Source organism: Triticum aestivum, chromosome 7D, assembly GCF_018294505.1.
Source record: "Triticum aestivum cultivar Chinese Spring chromosome 7D, IWGSC CS RefSeq v2.1, whole genome shotgun sequence".
Classification (NCBI taxonomy): domain Eukaryota; kingdom Viridiplantae; phylum Streptophyta; class Magnoliopsida; order Poales; family Poaceae; genus Triticum; species Triticum aestivum.
Genome location: NC_057814.1, coordinates 26,581,708 through 26,603,108, shown reverse-complemented (window position 1 = coordinate 26,603,108; position 21,401 = coordinate 26,581,708). Strand labels below are relative to the sequence as shown.

At 45.3% G+C, this 21,401-nt stretch overlaps 3 protein-coding genes and 1 long non-coding RNA gene across 6 annotated transcripts; 3 read left to right on the top strand and 1 right to left on the bottom strand.

The window, feature by feature from the left end:
* Positions 1-538: 538 nt before the first annotated feature.
* LOC123164980 (probable transcriptional regulator SLK2) lies at positions 539-8,760 on the top strand. The gene is made up of 10 exons (XM_044582607.1): positions 539-878; positions 3,120-3,939; positions 4,018-4,146; positions 4,619-4,667; positions 5,250-5,464; positions 5,591-5,659; positions 6,294-6,394; positions 6,501-6,594; positions 6,731-6,800; positions 7,324-8,760. Exons 1-10 carry the CDS (start codon positions 562-564, stop codon positions 8,439-8,441), a joined length of 2,982 nt encoding a protein of 993 aa, XP_044438542.1. The 5' UTR covers positions 539-561; the 3' UTR covers positions 8,442-8,760.
* Positions 8,761-9,837: 1,077 nt separating this feature from the next.
* On the top strand, positions 9,838-11,736 carry LOC123164979 (uncharacterized). 2 transcript variants are annotated; one of them, XM_044582606.1, is made up of 4 exons: positions 9,838-10,171; positions 10,882-10,997; positions 11,099-11,220; positions 11,323-11,736. In XM_044582606.1, the coding sequence occupies exons 1-4, from the start codon at positions 10,087-10,089 to the stop codon at positions 11,579-11,581; spliced, it is 582 nt and encodes a 193-aa protein (XP_044438541.1). In that variant the 5' UTR covers positions 9,838-10,086; the 3' UTR covers positions 11,582-11,736. The 2 variants fall into 2 exon arrangements, with proteins under 2 accessions (XP_044438541.1, XP_044438540.1); XM_044582605.1 differs by having other exon boundaries at positions 11,320-11,736.
* Positions 11,737-13,036: 1,300 nt separating this feature from the next.
* On the bottom strand, positions 13,037-15,333 carry LOC123164977 (E3 ubiquitin-protein ligase BIG BROTHER). Its single transcript, XM_044582603.1, has 8 exons — positions 15,204-15,333; positions 14,731-14,893; positions 14,425-14,632; positions 14,268-14,332; positions 14,099-14,170; positions 13,802-13,932; positions 13,541-13,652; positions 13,037-13,429 (listed from the first exon to the last, which is right to left on the bottom strand). The coding sequence occupies exons 2-8, from the start codon at positions 14,854-14,856 to the stop codon at positions 13,388-13,390; spliced, it is 756 nt and encodes a 251-aa protein (XP_044438538.1). The 5' UTR covers positions 14,857-14,893; positions 15,204-15,333; the 3' UTR covers positions 13,037-13,387.
* Positions 13,273-20,818, top strand: LOC123164978 (uncharacterized). Of its 2 annotated transcripts, none has more exons than XR_006482729.1 (3): positions 13,273-13,510; positions 13,596-14,884; positions 18,976-20,818. It is a non-coding gene; the product is annotated as an uncharacterized lncRNA (long non-coding RNA). The 2 variants fall into 2 exon arrangements; XR_006482730.1 differs by lacking the exon at positions 18,976-20,818 and adding an exon at positions 15,089-17,817.
* The last annotated feature ends 583 nt before the right edge of the window (positions 20,819-21,401 follow it).

Below are 21,401 nucleotides of genomic sequence, written 5' to 3'. Positions count from 1 at the left end.
CCAGAAAAGCAAGCGCCCCGACCCGCGTGCGCGTAGCGAATTCGCTCCCGGGCAAATGATGTGCGGCAGTCGGCCCGAGAAGGAAAAAGGGCAGAAAGCTACACGCACCCGTCACGTTTCACCCACGCGCACGCTGACACGCGGGCCCGAGAAGCTTCCCGGCCCGCAGGTCAGTTAACCGAGCCAGCGTGCACGTAGCCCTGCTCCCAGCCGAAAAGAAACACCCCGTTTATTTCGCGCACCAGCTCGCAGCCAGCCGTAAAGCGACCCACGCCGCTGACGCGTGGGCCTGCGGGTTCTCACGGGCCCACGGCGCGCGACCCGCGTGCGCTCGCGCTCGCGGCTTTCCGCTCGGAGCACACGGTCGCGTCGCACCCACCCACCGCCCACGCCGCTGACGGCGCGGCCCCGCCTGGCCCGCGTGCCGCGCGGTGTGCGCCGGCCCGCGTGCGCGCAGCGCGGGCCGACCTCCGCGCTCCCGGTCGCGCGTCCCCACCACCCGGCCAATCGCGGGCGTCCACGTGGGGGATTCCACCGTTGGATCCGGATCGGAGGGCTGGGATGGCGCGGGTGGGCCCCGCGCGAACCGTCGATGGCGGTCACCACGGCCCGGCCCCGGTCGCCCCCTCCGGGAATCTATTTAACCCGGCCGCCCTCGCCCGCCCGCCGGCGACGCCGCCGCCCGCACGCTGCCACCAGAAGCGGAGGAGAAGAAATAAGAACCACTGTAGAATAAAAAGGGGAGGACAAACGCCAGAAAGAATAATATCGCGAGCACGAGGCCAACGAGGAGGGAGGGAGGAGAGCGGCGGCAGCGTCGCCGAGGAGGAAGAACAGCGACCGGCCACGACCGCGCCGCCGGCGAGCGAGCTCCCGAGGTGAGGATTTCTCCGCACCGCACTCCGTTGGTGGTATCTGCGCTGCTGGTAGTAGTAGTAGATTGGTTCCACTCATGGCCCGGCCGCTTCGAGGGGATTTGCCTCCGCGTTCTTGATGCGGGGGCGATTCTCCGCCGTGGAGACGGCCCCGGCCACCCCAATGCGGCGGCGCCGGGAATTTGGGGGCGGAAAAATCCCCTTCTTGCGCTAGGAAAGGTGTAGAGCCCACCAAAAGCGAGAGCTGAAAAGAGCGTCGAATTTCTCCGAGCCCACAAATTCTCTGGATCTTGGAGGAGCACTGCCTCTGTTGTTGCTTGAGTTGTTGGGGAGGCCGTGAATGCCTGGAGCTCTCAAACAAAGTTTTGCCTTCTCTTCCTTTACCTGTTTTGGTCGGTAGTATCATCGGTTTGCCTGCAGCTTTTGTACTACGAGCTGGGGGTGGAGTTAGCTAGGGGTGAGCTCTGTCATGGCGCAATGCCGCTCCGTGCTAGTTAGGTTTATCTGCTTGTGATTTCTTGGGTTGAGTCTGCGCCTTGTGATTCGATTCTGCTGAGGATGAACCGGCCGATTTCGAGAAGGAAAGAAACCGGTTTTGGGGGAACCAACAGGGCTAAATAATCAATCACCTCTAAGAAAGCCGCGGCAGAAGTTAACGCGCAGTATCCAAATTGTGTTATTGCAGAACACTTGCTCCCCCCTTCTACGAGTCTTCGAATTCCCCTGTGACTGATGACCACCTTAAAAAAGGGCACACTCTTGCCTGTATTGAAGTATATAATTCGTCTCCTTTTTGTACTAGTTTTCCTTTTTTATTTCTTGGTGAGGTAGTTCTTATTCCCATTACTTTGACCTTGTCTCCAGTTTCTTAGGTTAGGCGGTCTATCTGCTGTGCCCTGTTTCAGTTAGGTTTTAAAGCAGTTTTTGTTTATTCAGGGTTTCTTGTAATTAAATAGTCCAAACGAAGTGGCGGGTGATGATGCAAGGTTGTATTTTTTCTTCTAACTGAATTAGGTGGGTTTGTGTACCTGTGATTTTCTTTTACGTTAGATTAGAGGGAGCCATGCCACTGACACGTGGGCCCATGGGTTCTCCCTCGGTCGGTCCATGGTACGCGAGCTCCCATAGGTTCCTCCCCTCGGAGCACACGGTGGCTCCGGGCCCACCCACCCTTGGCACCTGGGCCCTGCCCGGTGCGGTGTGCGCCGTCCCACGTGCGGCGATTTTGAGAAAGAAATAAACCAATTTTGGGGAACCAACAGGGGAAAATAATCAATCACCTCTAAGAAAGCCGCGGCAGAAGTTAACACTCAGTATCCAAATTGTGTTGTCGCAGAACATTTGCCTCCCTTCAACAAATCTTCTAATCCCCCCGTGACTGATGACCACCTTAAAAACTGACACACACTCGTTTCTGCATTGAAGGATACAAGTTGTCTCCTTTTTGTATTTGTTTTTTTTCTTAGGGAGTTAAATCTTTTTATTCATTACATTGACCTTCTCTTCCAGTTTCTGAGGTTAGGCAGTCTATCTGCTGTGTCCTGTTTTAGTTAGGTTTTGAAGCAGTTTTTGTTTGTCATCAGGGTTTCTTGTTTTAGTCTGTAGTTAAATATCCAAACAAAGTGGCAGGTGATCATGCAAGATTGTATTTTCTTCTAATTGAACCAGGTGTGTTTGTGTTCTTGTGATTTTCTCTTACCTTAGCTTGTTTACTGTTTGGTTTGTGATATCTTGCAAGCTCGCATGAGACTGTACATCGCTGAACTTTTCTCACTACCAGCTCCCTTTGTCTTGTGTTTTCCTTTTGCCAGGGTGAATAGAAAGCAACTCTCTTTGCTGTTAGGAACTTGATCATGGGAGCGTGTAGTTGCAATTTGCATTGATTGTATTATGTGCTAGTTAGTAATTCAAATGAAATATCCTGTCTCAGTCAACTTCTCTTGCTCTGTTTCCTCTCTACTTGTGTTATTTATGGCTTCTTTTATGTCGGCCATATAACCTGTATTCCTTTTGGAAGTTAAAGTCAATGTATTTCATCTCTTAGATCGGATTAACACTTGCCTTTTGATGATGGCTATTTTTATCATTGATGTCCTCCTAATTTTGAGACTTAGAAGTTAGTAACTTAGAATTATGCATCCTGGACTGTTGGTTCATAAGCTCATTGGCTGAGAAATTTCTTGGTGACTGTTTTCTTGATTTGCTTGCATTGCTTCAAAATATACTGATAATTACATTTTGCAGTTTCCAGCGAAAGTATCCGAAGATCCTTGCTAGTTTCCAGGGAAGTTCTACTCCATTAAGCAAGATTCTTCAAGGTGATGGTTCAGTCTCAACCCTGCTGACCTCCATGTCCGGGGCCCCACGCTCCAACCTTGGACTTGTTCCCAGGGACATGAATGGTAGCCTTCCAGTTAGTACTACAAATTCCTCTGGGCCAAGCATTGGTGTTAGCTCTTTGGTGACTGATGGCAACTCATCACTTTCTGGAGGTGCCCAGTTTCAGCAAAGTACGAGCATGAATGCTGATTCATTCATGCGCCTTCCTGCCTCTCCGATGTCGTTTTCGTCCAATAACATTTCTGGCTCTTCAGTCATTGATGGCTCCATCATGCAGCAAAGTCCACCCCAAGAGCAGATGCAGAAGCGGAGAGCATCTAGTGTAACATCACAACCTGTGATTGATGCTGCCGCCGCATTTCATGCTCAAAAGAAGCCAAGAGTTGATATTCGGCAAGATGATATCTTGCAACAACAGTTGATTCAACAGCTGCTCCAAGGTCAGAGTTCTCTTCATCTCCAGGGCCAACACAACCCACAGCTTCAAGCCTTGATCCGGCAGCACAAACTGGCACAAATTCAGCAACAACAGCAGCATCAGTTATCGCAACAATTTCCTCAGCATCAACATTCTCAAGTTGGCATACCTCGGCAGCCACAGTTGAGGCCGCCGCTAGCACAGCCTGGAATTCAGCTAGCTGGACCTGTTAGGACTCCTGTTGAGAGTGGGCTTTGTTCTCGAAGGTTAATGCAGTATTTGTATCACAAGCGTTACCGGCCAGATGTGAGTTTCTGCATTTTCATACATTTATTACAAGGTGCACAGCAATGGAAGTACAATTTACTCAAAATTGTCTTGTAGAATAATCCCATAACATACTGGAGGAAGCTCATTGATGAATATTTTGCACCACGATCAAGAGAGAGATGGTGTGTGACATCATATGAAAAGCCAGGGAATACCTCAGCTGCTATTCCACAGACATCCCCGGTTAGTAAAAATTTCATATCTGAAATTATTTTGAATAGATGTTTAAATAGTACTCCCTCTGTAAACTAATATAAGAGCGTTTAGATCACTACTTTAGTATTCTAAATGCTCTTATATTAGTTTACGGAGGGAGTACCATACAACATCTTTCACAAGTTCTGCTAGGATTATTCAACACTGTTTATTATCAATTACCTTTGATGGCAGTGAGAAACATAATTTGTATGTGTAGCCTCTTGAGGAAATATTTGTTATGTTAACCTGCACTAGTTATTTTAATTGAAAGTTTGAAACCATCCTGCAATGGCTATTTTAATTGTATATATCTATTTTGTGTAATAAACCCACTGATAGCTGATAAAGCTGATTCTTTAGTCTGCTCTGCATGCATGGTCGATATCCAGGGTACTTATTCCTTTGATGTTGTATAAGATCTATGAAATTTCACACTCCTATTCTTCCCTTGTTACAGGGTACATGGCGTTGTGATATTTGTAATACGCATTCGGGGAAAGGATATGGTAAAATGTTATATCCTTGGTTGTTTGCACATTTCCCTTCAAGATTGCTCACTGAGTATGAATGCTCATTTGTTTGTGCTTATTCTGTTATTCCTCTATTTGCCAAGTTCAATATTTTTGTACATGTCTTGTGCTTTACAGAAGACAATCAACAGTATTACTTTCTAAGGAATCCATTAAGCATCAAGAGTGCAAATAAATGTAGCTTTACAGAATTCTAAGGAAGCCATTAAGCATCAAGAGTGCAAATAAAAGTATCTTATGAATTTGTTAACTCTCTGGAGCAGTACAGAATACCTTATCATAAGAAATAGTGTGTTACTGTCATGAATGAAGAATAGCCTCATAGTGTTGGCATTTTGTTTCTTCCACAACAAAGCCTTCTTTGTGTTATCATACGCTTTGCCCCTCCTGTTTTTTAGATGAACACCTTGACTGTCTGTTTTTGGGGCTCTTTCTGTGTTGCCTCTTCATTGTGCAATTCTCATAAATAAGATTTTAAGTTTTCCTCTGCAATGTAATATCAATATGTATTATTTTTGAGCTCACCCAGTTTCCCCCTTTCTCTTATCTATCATACAGAGGCTACCTCTGAAATACTTCCTAGACTCTGTCAAATTAGATTTGACCACGGTGTTAAGGATGAATATCTATTCCTTGACATGCCGAACGAGTTCCGATTGCCCAACGGACTGCTGCTCCTGGAGCATACTAAAGTTGTTCAGAAGAGCATCTACGACCACCAACATGTCACACACGAGGGACAGCTAAGAATAATATTCACTCCAGAACTAAAGGTATGTTCCTAGTTGTAATACCTAGCCCATACCATAGCACCTTTCGGGTGTCCTTTCTTGAACATTTGTGGATTTGTGGTTATCTCGAAATGTGAATCATTCTTATGTGCTGAATTGCATATGCAGATTATGTCCTGGGAGTTTTGTTCACGGAAACACGACGAGTATGTCACTCGCAAGTTTCTAACAGAGCAGGTAAAGCTCTTAGACCAGTATGGGATTCTTGTTCCATCTCCTATTTGATTAACCTTTTGGTTGAGAGGCAGCATATGGTTGAGCTGTTGCCGACATAGACACAGTTTGATTTGATGCCTGGCATCTTGTAGTTTTGTGTTTATGACTAAAATCTAATGGGCATTGCTGCTCCTAGGTGATTGGGGTGTGAAAAGACCAGATCCCTCCCACGGTTACTATGTTTATCACCCATTTGCTTAACTGTTTGCTGATAGCTGCAGGCAGAAACACCAAAGACGATAAATTATACTCCACCTTTAGAGTAGGCCAATAATTCATTGCAATCCTCATGTTTGCCATAGCACCTTTCAAAATCACTTGCTACAAGTGGGGACATCTCTCCACCGTCTCTGCCATCTTGTTTTGTGGTTCTAAATCACTATGATTATTTTACGGTTTTGCAATTTGAAAGCTTCCTGTCTTTTTCATAATTTTTTCTTCCAAATGGATTTATTTTTTACTAAGTAGGAAGTGGTAAAGCACGGGCATTCAACCAGTCCACATAATTATAAATCTTAATCTGTGGCTTTGTGTGATCGCTTTAACTTTGGTACCCTTCTATACATTTCTTATGCACATGCTTTTGTTTTTTCAGGTTACACATATGCTTCGTGCTACCCAGAGTTATCAAGCTACTGTCACAAAAAATGGACCTGCTGGCCTATCGAACGATGAGGCACAAAAGGCTTGCAACGAGTTAGTAAAACTAAAGTCACAAAAATATGTAGTTGATTCTCTCTAGAGTTGAATTTCTGATATTCTAATGACTAAATGTAAATTCTTTTTTGTGTGAAATTTATAGTTTTGCGTCAGCATCACGACAACTAGCGAAAAATATAGATCACCACAGCCTAAATGAGCATGGTCTTTCTAAAAGATATGTTCGCTGTTTGCAGGTAACTGGAGTTCCCTAAGTAGCATTTACCTTTCTATTTGCTCAACATTTTGTAGTCTTGATATTCTCCGCGCATTATATGGATTTATCTGTATATGTGCATTATAGCATGTTGATTGCTTATGTCCTCTTGGCAGATATCAGAGGTGGTGAATCACATGAAGGATCTAATTGAGTTCAGCCACAAGAACAAGCTCGGCCCTATAGGTAGGAGCATGCACATACACCAATCGTCTTTAGTACCTATTAGGTGCTATATTTAGTTTCCATAGAACCGTTTTGACCAGTGATTCTCATGAACATGGTAGAACTACGCATAGCATTTTGGTTTCTTACAAAAGGTTAAGCCATAATGCATGTTGTATTGTATTACCGAAATATAAGACGTTTTTGTAGGCTAGGCTAGTTTAGCCTACTTTATATTTTGTTACGGAGGTAGTACTTCATAAGAAACATCTACATGACTAGAAACTACGTTCAAACTCCAGCTGAGCCAAAAACCCAGCGATGTAATGCAACTTCTGAACTAGTGAGAGATGTGGACTTTGAGCTTTAGGGCTTCAAACAGTGCGGAGCTAAACATCGTATGCCACCTTTAGGGCTTCATCATATTTGCTGCTGATAACAGCAAATCATAACAACTGAAACATTTGTGACCATAGTGACCTTGCTTTGCCCATTGATCCGTGAGATAGTTTAAATGTTTAATATTTTGCCTGTTCATCTGCAGAGGGCCTGAAGAACTATCCCAAGCAAACTGCTGGACCAAAGCTCACGGTGCAGAATTTGCATGACAAGGCGGTCAAAATAGAAATGAGCCCCCATGTGAATAACGAGGTTCCAGGTGTTGGAGCAATTAGTAATAATCCGCAGAATCCTGCAGCACAAAGCAATTACCAACATATGCTGAGAAGCTCAAGTGCAAATCAGGGTTTGCTTCAGCAGGAGGCATCACAGAATGCCGCGGCAATGAACAGTTACCAGAATATGTTTAGAAGCACAAGCGCAAATCAGGGTTTGCTCCAGCAGGAGGCATCTCAGAATGCTGCTGCGCTAAATAATTACCAGAATATGCTTAGAGGCTCGAGCCCGAATCAAAGTTTACTTCAGCAGGAGGCATCGAGTATCTTCAAAGGTCCTACAGCAGTGCACAGTGGCATTCAGCTGGAAGCATCTAGGTCGTTCCGTGCCGCTCAGCTTGGGCAATTCCAGCATCCGATGTCGTTCCAGCAAGGTATGCCCCAGCACCAGCATAACAATTTCCAAGGCCTGGGCGCTAGTCCACAATTCCAGCAGCATGTGATCAATCAGCTGCTGCAAGAAGCCAAGAATACCAATAGCCGCACTCTTGCTCATCAGCATCAACAGCAGCAGCAGCAACACCATCAGCAGCAGCAGCAGCAGCAGCAACACCATCAACAGCAGCAGCAGCAGCAGCAGCAACATCAACAGCAGCAGCAGCAGCAGCAACATCATCAGCAGCAGTCTCCTAGCACTCCCAATGCAAATGGTGGTCTCGCATCCGGAGCCGTGGTCACCAACAGCGCTGCTAGCGCAGAGCAGGCACAGCACATGAATAACGGCACAGCAAAGGGCGCCGCTCCGATGGGTATGACGGGGCCTAGTAATCTGATCAACAGCGGAGCTGGCATGGTCCAGCGAAGCAGCAGTTTCAAGTCCGTGAGCAGCAACCCGGCCGCTTCTGGCGGCAATGCGGTGGCGACCCCAAAGGCGGAGTCTGTGCACGACATGGACGACCTGGAACATCTCATCTCCCACGAGCTCGTGGAGAGCGGGCTGTTCATGGGGGAGCAGCCGGGGGACGGCGGCTTCTCGTGGAACATCTGACATCATCGTCAACTAATGTCTAGAGCTGTGTTTGATGGTGATATCGTCGTAGATTATTAAAAGTTTTCCCTCTTTTTTCGAGCTCGTGTTCGCCGCCTGGAACAGTCTCTGGTGATCATAGATTGATGAACCTTCAGTTATGTGAGAGTGAGTTGGTTTGGATAGCAGTGCAACCCAGTGTTATTAACTAGTATGGAATGACATGCTGTGGTGTGGTTGTCATTTGTGCTGCTATCTTCTTACCAGTGTTTGGCCTGCCATCTGTTCTTAAACCCATCATATATCCATGAGAGGTGTAGCAACTAGTATTGCAGAACTACAGTAGTAGCAGGCAGGCACACTCATGACCATGGCATGAGAACCTTGATAATATTTAAGCTTGTGAAGCATCAGGACAAATTGTGCATGCCAAAAATCAGTGAGGACAGTATATATTTTTCCAACTAAAAGCTGATGTGTTTCTTCTTCTGCCCCTTTTCTTTTTTGAAAATGAAAAGACTTTTATTGCTTTTTTTTCTTCTTCTTTTGTGATTTGTGATATGGCATGCTAGGAGGAAGCCCAAAAGACTTCATATTTGCAGATAGGACAGGTCTGTTCACAAATGAAAAAAAAAGTATGTGAAATAATCTTTGCTGGAGTTTACTGTGAAAATAAATTTTAGTTATATATGATGTTATAGTTCGCTGTGAAAATGAAAAATATATTATGTTTGAACTCTTATGACTTGGCTCTAGTTGATTATCCATTTCTCTAAAACACTAGAAAATCCCATCATCGTGGAGAATAAACTTGTCTCCCGATATTAATCAAATCAGCACGGCGCACTACAAATCTACAATGCAAGTACCTAGACGATGAGCGTGAGCGGACATGTCATGTGGACCACCCCTGTTGCACTCCCACGTCGCAACTCCGCCTCCGACACTCTTTCACCTCTTGAAGATACATATCATTTCTTGGAGTACTGATTTCATATTTTCCTCTTTTTGGAATAGAAGAGGCGAGAAAAATATCAGGGGAGAGGGGGCAAGGCGGATTCGCCTGGATGCCATTTCCATATATTTTCCCCCCTGCCTTTGGTTGATGTGTCTATTGCTTCCCAACTTCTTCTTTTCTTGACTACATAACAAAAATCATGAATAATAGAAAAATGTCAAAATCAAAAGCCGTGAATTCACAAAATATCACGTATCTATTTGTTTTATCCTTTGATGATTTTTTGAGGGGTTCTATCCTTTCATTTTTTTTTGAGAACTTTTTATCCTTTGATGATTGAAGAAATATAGAGAGGTCATAGCTTGTTGGGCCTGAATTTACCCGGCCGTGTCCAGCAAGGCCCGCAATAGGCGCACATAGACATGGGCTCCCAGTAGCCAGGCCACACGGACGCGAGCTGCCTCAAAAAGAAAAAAGAAAAAAGACGCGAGCTGCCTCGTCCTCTTCTTCCCCGGCCCCCAAATCTCACACAGCGCCGGCCACCCCGCCGGAATCCGGCTCCACCAGTCGCCCCCCTCCAAGCCGCGGTTCACTCGCCGATCCATCGCCTTCTTTCGTGCGCGGGGCGGCCGGGGGCCCGGCTGCTCTGTCCGGTGACGCCGGCGGCTGGAGCGGGAGACGGCAGCGGAGGTCGCCGGGGACAGGGGGATGGAGGCCGCCGTACTGGACCCCCTCGGTGGCCAAGCGCGAGCTGCGGAGCGCTGGGAGGCGCCGGCGTCGACCGTGCACCATGGTAAGAGGATGCCGTGCTGCGGCCGGTACATTGTTTAGTCCCACATCGCCGGTTTACTGGCGTTTTCCGCCGTTTTATAAGGCTCGACATGATAATTATATCACTCACAAGTTTCTAACAGAACCAGGTAGAGTTCTTAGGCCAGCGCGCGTGCATCCTGTTTCATTTCATATCCGATTAACCTCTAGTTGAAAGGCTGCAGTCCTCTCTCATGGTCATTTTATTTTTCATCCATATGACATAAATCTAGTGGGCATTGCTTATCCTGGTTAATTTGGGGTGTGAAACAACCAGTCCTCTCTCATGGTTATTTTGTTTTTCATCCATTTGCTGATCTATGCATTGAACTAAATTACAGATAGCTGCAGAAGCTGCAGATGCAGAACACTGAAGCCGATTAAATTGTAGGCCATAATTCCTCATGTTTGTCGCAACACCTCCTTCTTTTAAACTCATTTGCCGACGAGTGGGACCATCTCTCCACGGTCTCGACCACCCTTTTCTGTGGCAGTGCCCTAGCCTTGTTCTGATGTAGTATCACAAGATTTTGCAACCCTCTCTCTGTCTATCTTTTGTTGACGCTCTTATATTATGGGACGGAAGGAGTATGTTACTTGGATACAGTTTCTAACAATGTAGATTCTGTTTGAACTTGAATGCTAGCATTCCATATGATCACAGCTAATTGTTTTCCACCAATTTCGATTCAGGCAATGGTGAAGATGCTGCTGCAGATGATGACTCCTGGTGTGAGGCTTCAGATTCTCCAGGACATGATTCCAGCTTACACAGAGAATGGACCCACAGGCAGGACCAGTTTCATAAGGTACATGATTATTTCGTCTTCAATGGTTATTGATTAATCATGAACCGTGAATTTGTGTGATGTCCAAAAAGTTTGAAGCAAGGCTTTTGGTTTCTTTGTAGATGGGCTATAGGGATGGTATAACAGAAGGGCAGAAAGATGTTGCCCAAGAGGGGTTCAACCTTGGGCATAGGCAATCTGCGCATGTTGGATACAAGTGGGGTCTTGTTCGGGGGGTTACTAGGTAAATTGCATTTCTGGACGCACAAATAACAGTTTTCTTGTATAGAGTTCCTCTTGTGTCATTCTCAGTTATTATGTTTTCCATTTGTTGTCCTTCAAGCAGTGCATTTGCTAGTCTTCCCGACAGTCTAAAAGAAAAGTTGCTGCTCGACGGCCAGCGTAGAGGAAAACTTGAAGGTTTGCACAACTCCGTGCAAGAAATTTCAGCACAGGGTGCTCTGCAGCTGTTTCACGAGAGTACTCTTAAGGATAATCTTCGACCAGAGGAAAGCAAGCTCCAAACAATTACAAAGGACCTTCTACTGTTTTTGCACGAATGCCCTGATGTTCATGTTAGTGAAGAGTTGAAACGAGTTCCATAAGCAAGGTCATACATGAAATTGCAGGCACCACTGATTTCGAAGTCAGGTAGAATCACTTAGACCGAGTCTTCTGAAGGATGTAATTGTAATCATATCTTTCTTTATGGTGTCACCCTTTCTTTGCTATAATCATATCTTTCTTCCTGAGTTTTGCATCTTCCTGTTATTCCTTTACCATGCTCTGGTTTACTTGAGCATTCCTGAGTATTGGTATTCTATTGATTTGATCCATTGTGATGTTCTTGGGACAGTCTGGATACTTGTTACGCTCAGTGCAGACATCACTAGATATTTTATTTTTGCTAGTTTAAGTTTTGAAACATTCTGGCATTTTGTAATGCTGACAATGCGGTATCTACAGTTAAGAATGCAAATGCAGCAGTACATATTTGATGAAACCTCTCACCTCGTTTGTTTTTCATATCAAATTAAGGAGCAATTACCCCAAAAAAAATTTCTGTTTGATTACACTTGGTTGAAAGGCTGCATATGGTTCTTTAGCTGTTTACTACATATACACAGTGTGCTTGGTTTCCTGGCATTTTCTACATATATTGCTGATCCTTGGCAGTTGGGGTGTGTAACAACCAATCCCCCTCTCGTTGTTATTTTGTTTATCATCCATTTGCTGATCTGTGCACTGAACTGAAGTTACAGATAGATTCAGTCTTCAGATGCAGAACACCAAAGCTGATTAAATTGTAGGCCATAATTCATTGCAGTCCTCATGTTTGCCGTAGCACCTCCTTTCAAAGTCACTCGCTGACAAGTGGGCCCATCTCTCCATGATCCCCACCGTCTTTTTTTTCTGTGGTTCTAAAAATGTAGCTTATTGTAGTTTTGCCATAGCAACCCTGCTTTGCCCAGTTGATCTGTGATTAACCTTTGGTTAATATGCCAAGTCAAACTGGATTTTCATGGAGCATGTGACAGACTGTGTTATCGTCGACCTAAGTTTGACTCCAATGGCGGAGTCTGTGCACGGCATGGACGATCTCGACCATCTCATCACCCATGAAGTCTCAGAGAGCGGGCCGTTAGTGCCTGGAACATGTGACAAACCACATTAGCGCCAACCTAAGTTTGACTACTCCGAGAGTTATGATTGATGGGAAATCGCCATGAGATTATCACAAGTTATTCTTTTTCTTTCCCATATCTTTTTTCGCTGTCTGGAACATTCTGGTGATCGTATATCGATGAAATCTCCGGTTACCTGAGAGAGTGAGTTGGCTTGGATAGCAGTTCAACACCATATTATTAACTTAACCTACAATGACATGCTGTGGTTGTTATTTGTGCTGCTGGAACAGTCTCTGCTTATCTTAGACTGATGAAACATTCAGATATCTTTGTTATGATCATGTTTGACTTGAGTTGCCTGTCATCATAAGTAGTATCATATCCAAGAGAGGTGTACCATCACAGCACCCAATAGCAGGTACAAACATGACAAGGACAGGAAAAGGTTGATGTATATATATAAGCTTCTGAACCATCAGGACACTTGCACATGCCAAAAATTACAGTGGGGTAGACACCCTTTGGGACAGTGAACTTAAACTAAAAATCTGTTTTTTTTCCTTTTCTTTACCTTTGACAGTGAAATCCAACTAAATATCTGCTTTTGAACTTAAACTAAAACTATGTTTTTTTTCTTCCTTTTCCTTCTTTTTGACAGTGAAATCCAACTAAATATCTGCTTTTTTTTCCTTCTTTTTTTGTACTGAATGAGTCGACGTGGCAAGCGAGCGGCGCGAAGACGTGTCACCGCCTTGCGAGCTTCAATTGGCTGCTGATGACATGCTAGGAGGGCCCAAACACTTCATACTTGCAAACTGGGCAGGTCTGTTTCACAAACAGTTGAGCACATATCAGCAACTGCACTTTTGCACAAAGCCATGACTTTTCTCTAACCTTCGGCAAAAGGTGAAAAAAGAAGCAATTTTTAACTCTCACCCTGTTGATCTTGAGCCAACTGCTAATGCAACTTGCATGGTAATTATGTTTGCAGGGCAAGGTTATGATGTTCTCCCGGTTTCTGAAAGCTGACAGGCACACAGTACAAGTGCTGCATCCATTGGTTGAAATAACAGAGAGATTCATCAGTGACAAAGAGAGATTTACTGCCAAAAGATTTAACTAATTTCCAGCAATACACTAGTGATTAATTATCATCAGTAAGGATTTCATATTTGATCGAGAAGGTTGTGGACTCACTCATCATGGTTTGTCTTCCTTGAGAAGAACCCTGATCCTGACCTGTACTTCCATGGCACCAAGTATGACAGGAGCTCATCAGATAAACCTCTGCTCTCATTCCCCACTGATTCCACCAGTTCCTGCCTTTCCTGGATTATTTTGCAGAAAAAAGGGACTGGAATAATCAGCAATCAAAATTTCTGACAAAACAACCAACCGCGGCGTGCTATTTATTGACAAAGAAATCTCGCGTTCCAAACGGGGCCTTTACAGGTAACAGAAAAAGAAACTGTGGGACATTCATTGAAGACAAACCTCATATGTCATGTTGTCCGGATCAACATCGTCGTCGGTGTCGTCGTTGTCATCATCATCCTGCCTAGCAGCCTGCAAACCGGCCTCAGAATTTTTAGTTTGATGCAAGCTGCAGATAACTAGCTTAACAAGCAAGCAACTACAAATATCGGTTCGTGTAATAAATCACCTCCTCTTCGTCGCCGCGATCATCATCGTCATCGGTGTCGGATGGGGAAGGCACACAGCTTATATCTGAATTTAAGCCACACAAGACACCAATATATCAGATGATGATCAGCAAACATCATGTGCCTTGGCTGAACTGAATCAAAAGCATCGCGTACCGTCTTGTTCGTCGTTGTTGGGAGGCGTGTTCACATCCAGATCCTCCATCTCCTGCAGCATCCTGGCGTATTTGAGGTCGGCCGCGATCTGTTCATCTGAAGTTCCTGAGGTTTCTGCTGCTGTGCCTCTGCTGCTCTCTCCATGACAGCAATGCATGCTCCAAGATGCACCAGGGGCCCCTGTGCCGAAGGATTGGTGCAGGCCCTCCTAAGAAAACAAATCTGAACTGTTACTTTTGAAAAAAAAAGGTTTCAGTTGACCAAAGAATTTTCCTTGAAAAGTGCAGATGCTAATATGAAGCGTACCTGGTGTTGAAGGACATCACCGATCACATACTCGAGGAAGTCATCGTGGTTCGCATCGTCGCCGGCGGTGCTGCTGTAGTGCACGGTGATCCTCCGGAAGGCGCCAGGCGGCCCGACGGTGGCCATGGCCGCCGGCGTCAGGCAGCAACCACCGGTTAGTTACCTACAACAACCTCCAGTGTTAGTTGGGATCAAAGATAGTTTCTGATTAAGAAGCAGGTTCATTCCAACCTCCTTGATGGAGCATGACAATTCTGCTTCCAAAAAAGGAAAGAAAAAGAATTCTCTGTCTCTTTCTTTAGAACAAGCAAAAGAAGTAGCAGTAATAATTTACGAGGAGGATTTTTTTGTTTGGAAGATCGACAAAGGCGCGGAGCGGAATCGAAGCGCAGAGCTCCGTTGCGATGAAGAGGAGAAAAGGGGGGAAGGAGGAAGAATCATGAACAGGAGGATTGATTGGAAGAGATGCTTACTTTTTCTCCGTTTCTTCAGAGCCTGATGATGATCTCCCTTTCCTGCTCTTCTCCTCTCTTCTCTTCTCTTCTCCCAGCTGAGCTCTCACCTTCTCAAGGTTGGATGGTTGGGTGCTTTGTTAATGAGGGTGGGTGGTTGGTTAGCTCCCTCCAAAGTGCTTACTTATATATACGCGGACCGCCTGCTCTCGCCGTCTCTGTTTTTTCTAGAAAAAAGAGCTGTAGAGGAGGCCCCGCCCGGTATACAAATTTAAGAACAAATTATAAATATATGCGCGGGAAATGTACAAAATGTGTAGAGGGAGAAAGAGACTAGGCCTAAAGATAATCCTCCTGTCTCTGTTCACTGCATGCCCCAACTGAACTAACTGTTGATGAGCTTTCATCTCAGATTTTATGATCTGCCTTTATTTTCTTCCTCCTTCCTTTCTTTTTACCTTTACATATGTTAACCACATTATTTTTTACCTGTACATATGCACTAGGAACTCCTGGTATTTCCCATCAATGAAAAAACTAGTTATAGATTAACACATGTATTAGGTCAGAAAGAGATCTGACTTAGGCCTGAAGATATCCTGTCCCTATCCTTCACAGGTGGCAAGCAAAAGGTTCACTGCATACTCCAACTGAACTAAATTATAGTGTTCAACTCAGGATTGTCTTGTTGATCAGTTGTTATGTGTGATAATTGTGCTTAAGGTTATACCAGTTCCAGTTGTGAACAGCTGCATGATCACAACTGGCTTGTCCTGACCTCACCTCGATGACTTGGCACAGCTGCGTCATCAGGCGGGTCGTCGACGTTGCTGTTCGTTGCAGCACCGGCGTCGACTCCAAAGTCTCCTCTCCTGACCGTAATGATCATCATCCACCACATGTTGCTTGATTTTGAGGCTTTATTATTTGTTTAGTTTAGCGGTAGTTGTGGCTCCTGTGGTTGTTAACTAGACGCGTCACATGGGGCTGAATTCAGACAGAGATTTTATGCTCTTGGGATCATAATAAAAACCGCCTGTAGCTTCCTTGAAATTGCAAAATATTACTGGCAATAATGCAGACATCCCTCTGAATCTAGGAGCATGTTCATGGACCTGCATCTAACAGCATATTTTATCCTCTTGTATGAGACAGTATAGAACAACACCGTAATATACGGTTCCTAATTAGTACATGATTAGTTAGCTCCATCCAGGCCATGTGCAAACACACTTGGTTAAGAAGTTTGCTATGTTCAATGCTGATCTGCCACTGGGTGCTACAAGTGTGTGAAGAATCTTGACAGGTTCAAACCAGACACTGACATGATAATTAACACACATGATTAGGTAGCTATCCCTTTCGTGGCCCCTCCCTCGCCCAATCAGCACCGGTCTTATGTGACTAAGAGCACCGACCACGCAACCGATTTCGACATCTCGTGTCAAAGAAATCTTTGCGGGACAGATTTTCTGAGTAGTGTTGATCTCAACTTCTCAAGTGTCGACACCGGAAGATTGGGTGCCAAGAAAAATGGCAAGGACTTGGGGCTCAGGGTCAACAGTTAAGTAATGGTGATGAGTGTTGGAGGATGCCAATCTGATTCAGCTTTGCGCCTAATACAAGTGGAAGGAGGCAAGATGTGTGAGATCATAGCTAACTGCTGATGTGCATAGCCTGGTATTATATGGGCAGTGAGGATGTCAAGCTGATTCAGCTTCTTGTGTTCCTAGTTCAAGCTGAGAGAAAGCATGCAAGATCTGTGAGATCATGGGTAATGGCTGATGTATATACTACTATCATGAGGATGTCAAGCTGATTCAGCTTCTTGTGTTCCTAATTCAAGGTCTTTTTAGTGGTTTTCCAAATTCAAGTTGAGAGAAGCAAGATCTATGAGATCATAGCTGATGACTGATGTATGTGGCCTACGATTATAAATGTGGACAGTAAGATGTCATTCTCCTCTCATAAAAACCAGTGGCCTCCAAGTCTTCCCCTTATCCCCTTTGTCCTCAACTTACCATCAACACAGCCTATCTGATCTGGATCGATCTGCTTTTAAATGGCAGGTAATTAAGTAGACAACATTATCCCAGTGTTTATAGAGGAAGAAAAGAACTTCTCTTAGTGGCAGAGGCAAAAATGAAAAGTAAATCTTGAAGTACGGAGATTCATTCGAGGAAAGTCGGACCCTGAAGTACGAGCGCGACGTGCCACATCGAGCGCCTTGCGATTCGATGGCTCGATTCGTCATGTGAAAATGACTTGGATGGAATTTGTTCTTTGCAGTCACTTTTGCCTATCTATCTATCCATCCATCCATCTATCTGAATCCTCAGCATTGACCAGCGTGCTGCTCCAGCTGGTTCTGGACTGTGCCCTGTCTGTGTACAGTCAGTTCATTTTCAGTTGCTTATCATGCCGGCCTTGTTTTCAGGTGTCGATTTCGCCATTTTGAGGATGAAATGAAATGCACCTTTCTTGGGATGAACTTATCTTTGCTTGCGATCTTCCTGGTGGTCCAGATTCATCCAGCAGCTCGGCTCGTCTGCTTTCTTCTTCCTCTCGCTCCTTGTTGTCTCCGCTCGTCGTTTTCGATCGCGTCGTCCCCGTGCCCGGATCAGGTGCACCATGTGACATTATCGGCCACAGTGAACGCCTCCTAGCCAAACCAAGTGTGTGTGTGGCTAACAAAGATCGCCGCCCAGGCCTAGATCTCGACATCCCGTGTCGATTTCGACGTCGAGCAAATCTCCGTGGCCGTCTCATGAGAATGAGAAGATTGGCTGGGTGCCAAGAAAAGGCCGAAGACTTGGGGCCTAGGGTCAACTGACAGCAGTGTCATCTCTTCGGTGTTTTTCCTCTTCTTTTGAAATGGTCATATCTTCAGCAGCGGTCATTAAAACGCAGGTCCCTCACACCGGCCATTTTGAATTGAACAGATGCCAACAAATAATCCCATCATGGCCCTTTTCTGGTAACAAAGTAAAAAAAAAGGATACACTTGTGTATTACCGTCACCCGTCGGAGATTGTGAGTGTGGCAAGTTACATCGATCAAGTCACTTTTGCTTGTCTGAACTGTGAAAATGACCTTGGATGAACCCTCTGCATTGACCAGTGTGCTCCTGAATATGGACCGTGTACTGTCCGTGCACACTCAGTTTTAACCGTTCGAGGATGAAAAACCTTCCTTGGCATGCATCCCTGCCTGGTGGTCTTCCTTCTTCTTCCTCTCGCTCTTGTCTCCGCCGTCGTTTCCGTGTCCGGATCAGGTGTACCATCTCCCAACTGGCTCCAGCGAGCGCCCCCTAACCATGTGTGGCACCGGCCACGCCAGATCTCGACATCCTACGTCGATCTCGACGTCGAGCAAATCTCTGTGGCCGTCTCATGAGAATGAGAAGATTGGTTGGGTGCCAAGAAAAGGCCGAATAATTGGGGTCCAGGGTCAACCAACCGAGTGATGGAGCATGCCAGGTTGATTCATTCAGCTCATTGTGGCGTGTCCCTAGTTCATTCAGGTTGACAGGGACAAGACGTTGCAGGGCTACTATTTCGTGTCAGTTGGTGGAGATAATTACCATTTGTAGCTTTGTACGCCCATAATTAGGCAGGGCTCCTGCCCAGTCACCTAGAGAAAGTAGCACACGGGGAGAGTTTTGTCCTTAAATTTTGATATATCTACCTTTTTTTGGAGCTGGGTTTTAGCTAAACTTGGCTCTGTTTTCAGGACATGAGATTGGAACTTGCTCGGGTTGATCTATAACTTGGCTCTTTTCTCTATTTTTCAGGACACTGAACACCCTGCTCCTAGTTCTGGACCGTGCCCTGTCTGTGCACAATCAAGTTTATGTTCTTCTTTCTTTTGAGGTACAGTCAAGTTTATGTTCAGTTATTTATCATGACAGTCTTCTCAGGAGGTGCCGATTTAAGGTGAAAATGAGCTGAATGGAACTTGTTCCTCACGGGTCACTTCTGCCTATCTATCTATCTATCTACTCCTTCCGTTTCAAATTAGATGACCCAACTTTATACTAACTTTAGTACAGAGTTGGATCATCTATTTTGGAACGGAGGGAGTATCTATCTATCTATCTGAATCCTCAGCATGTAGCTCGTCTTCTTTCTTCCTCCTCTCGGCGCTCCGCCGTCGTTTTCGCGTCGTCCTCGTGTCCGGATCAGGTGTTCCACCTCCCAACTGGCTCCAGTGAACTCCCCATGTGTGTGTGTTTGTGTGGCTAAGAAAGATCACCGTCCACGCTAGGTCCGGACGTCTTGAGCAAAGTCTTTGTGGCCGTCTGTTGGGGAGATTGGTTGGGTGCCTGCCAAGGAAAAGGCCAAAGACTCTTGGGGTCCAGGTACAACCAACTGAGTGACGAGCTGATTGGATTGATTCAGCTCATTGTGGTGTGTCCCTAATTCATTATTAATTTTGAGAGGAACAAAACGTTGTACTGCTGTTTCGTGTCAGGTGTTGGAGATAACTACCGTTTGCGTCTGCCATGTGACGATAATCAGGTACTACTCCTGCCCTGCCCACTCACCTGGAGAAAACAGTCCATTGTTTGCCTATTTTGAGCTGGTTTTAGGATAACTTGGCTCTGTTTTGCAGGACATGAGATGGTAACTTTCTCAGGTTGATCTATCTATCTAGTAGTATATGTCTCAGATCTCGAATTATTAGTACTAGTTGTTTATTCACTGCCTGTCTCAACTCATCACTCCCAACAGTTGACCAGAGTCCTTCCAGAGTGTCCTGGCTGAACATGCCTTCACACCGTAGGCAGACCAGACAGCGACGGCTTTTGATGTCTAGACATATACTAATTATGTACTGCAGATTACAGAACCCTTTCCTCATCAGCCCAAGTTACATGTGCAGTTGAGTGTACGGCTCAAGCATATGTGATGGCTGATGTATGTGTGTGGCCTACTAATTATGTACAGCGAGAAAAACAGTTCTTCCGCGTGGCACCTCACATCACCGTTGCTCGAGGTCGAGGTTGAGTGCGTTGAAAATAGAAATAATCGCCGGAGCTTTAGCAAAGTGCACAAAAATTACCCTTTGCGTGGCTAAGAAGGGAAAGATCACCGGCCACGCTGAGTCTTTGTGGCCGGCCGTCTTTGGAGAAGATTGCGTGCCACGGGAGAGGCCAAGGATTTGGGGTCAAGTCAAGCAACCGAGCAGTGGATGACGCCAAGCTGATTCAGCCCATTGTGTTCTTATATTAATTCAGGTTGACACATTCCCCCCTACTTTTTTTGTGTTAGTTGGTGGGGATAGATAATTACAGTCTCAAGTAAGTCGGATTCCTACGTGATGTGAAAATCACCCGAATGGAATTTCTTCTTCTTCCCAGCCTTATTCTCCTTAACTTCCTATTTTTAGATGCCAAGTGGATGGCATTATCCCAGCGTGGTCGTACATAAATCAAGTTGAGGACACGGGATGCCAGCTTCTATGTTTGATATATGCTGACTCAGGTTTGAAATATTTTTCAGGAGTCTCCCTACAGCTACTCTAATCCAGTTCTAATCTGGTCTCAGGAGATACGGCTGTCCAATCCACGGAAAATGCTTAGTGGGACCGACATGTCAACTCGGTGGGACCGATGTAATTAGGGTTAGGGCATAACGTAATCTCGGTGAGACCGATTACACAAACTCGGTGAGACCGATTTTGGTAATAGCCAAACAGAGAGTTGGTCAGGCAAACTCGGTGGGACCGATTCGCTCATCTCGGTTGGACCGAAACGTTACGAAAAGGAAACAGAGAGTTTGCATTGCAATCTCGGTGGGACCGATCGCTCATCTCGGCTTGACCGAAACGTTACGAAGGGAAACAGTGAGTTTGCAATCTCATCTCGGTGAGACCGAGATCCCTATCGGTGAGACCGAATTGATTAGGGTTTCTGGCAGTGGCTATGTCAATTGAACTCGGTGGCTCCGGATGGAAAGATTCGGTGGGGCCGAGTTGGACTTTTTGGTTTAGGACATATGTGGATATGAGAAAGTAGTGGAGGGTTTTGGAGCATATCACTAAGCATTTTGAGCAAGATCCTCATTAAGCAACAACTTATCCCTTCTTAATAGTATTGGCTTTTCCTATAGACTCAATGTGATCTTGGATCACTAAAATAGAAAATGTAGAGTCTTGTGCTTTGAGCTTGAGCCAATCCTTTGTACTTAGCATTTTGAAGGGTCCACTTTCTAATCC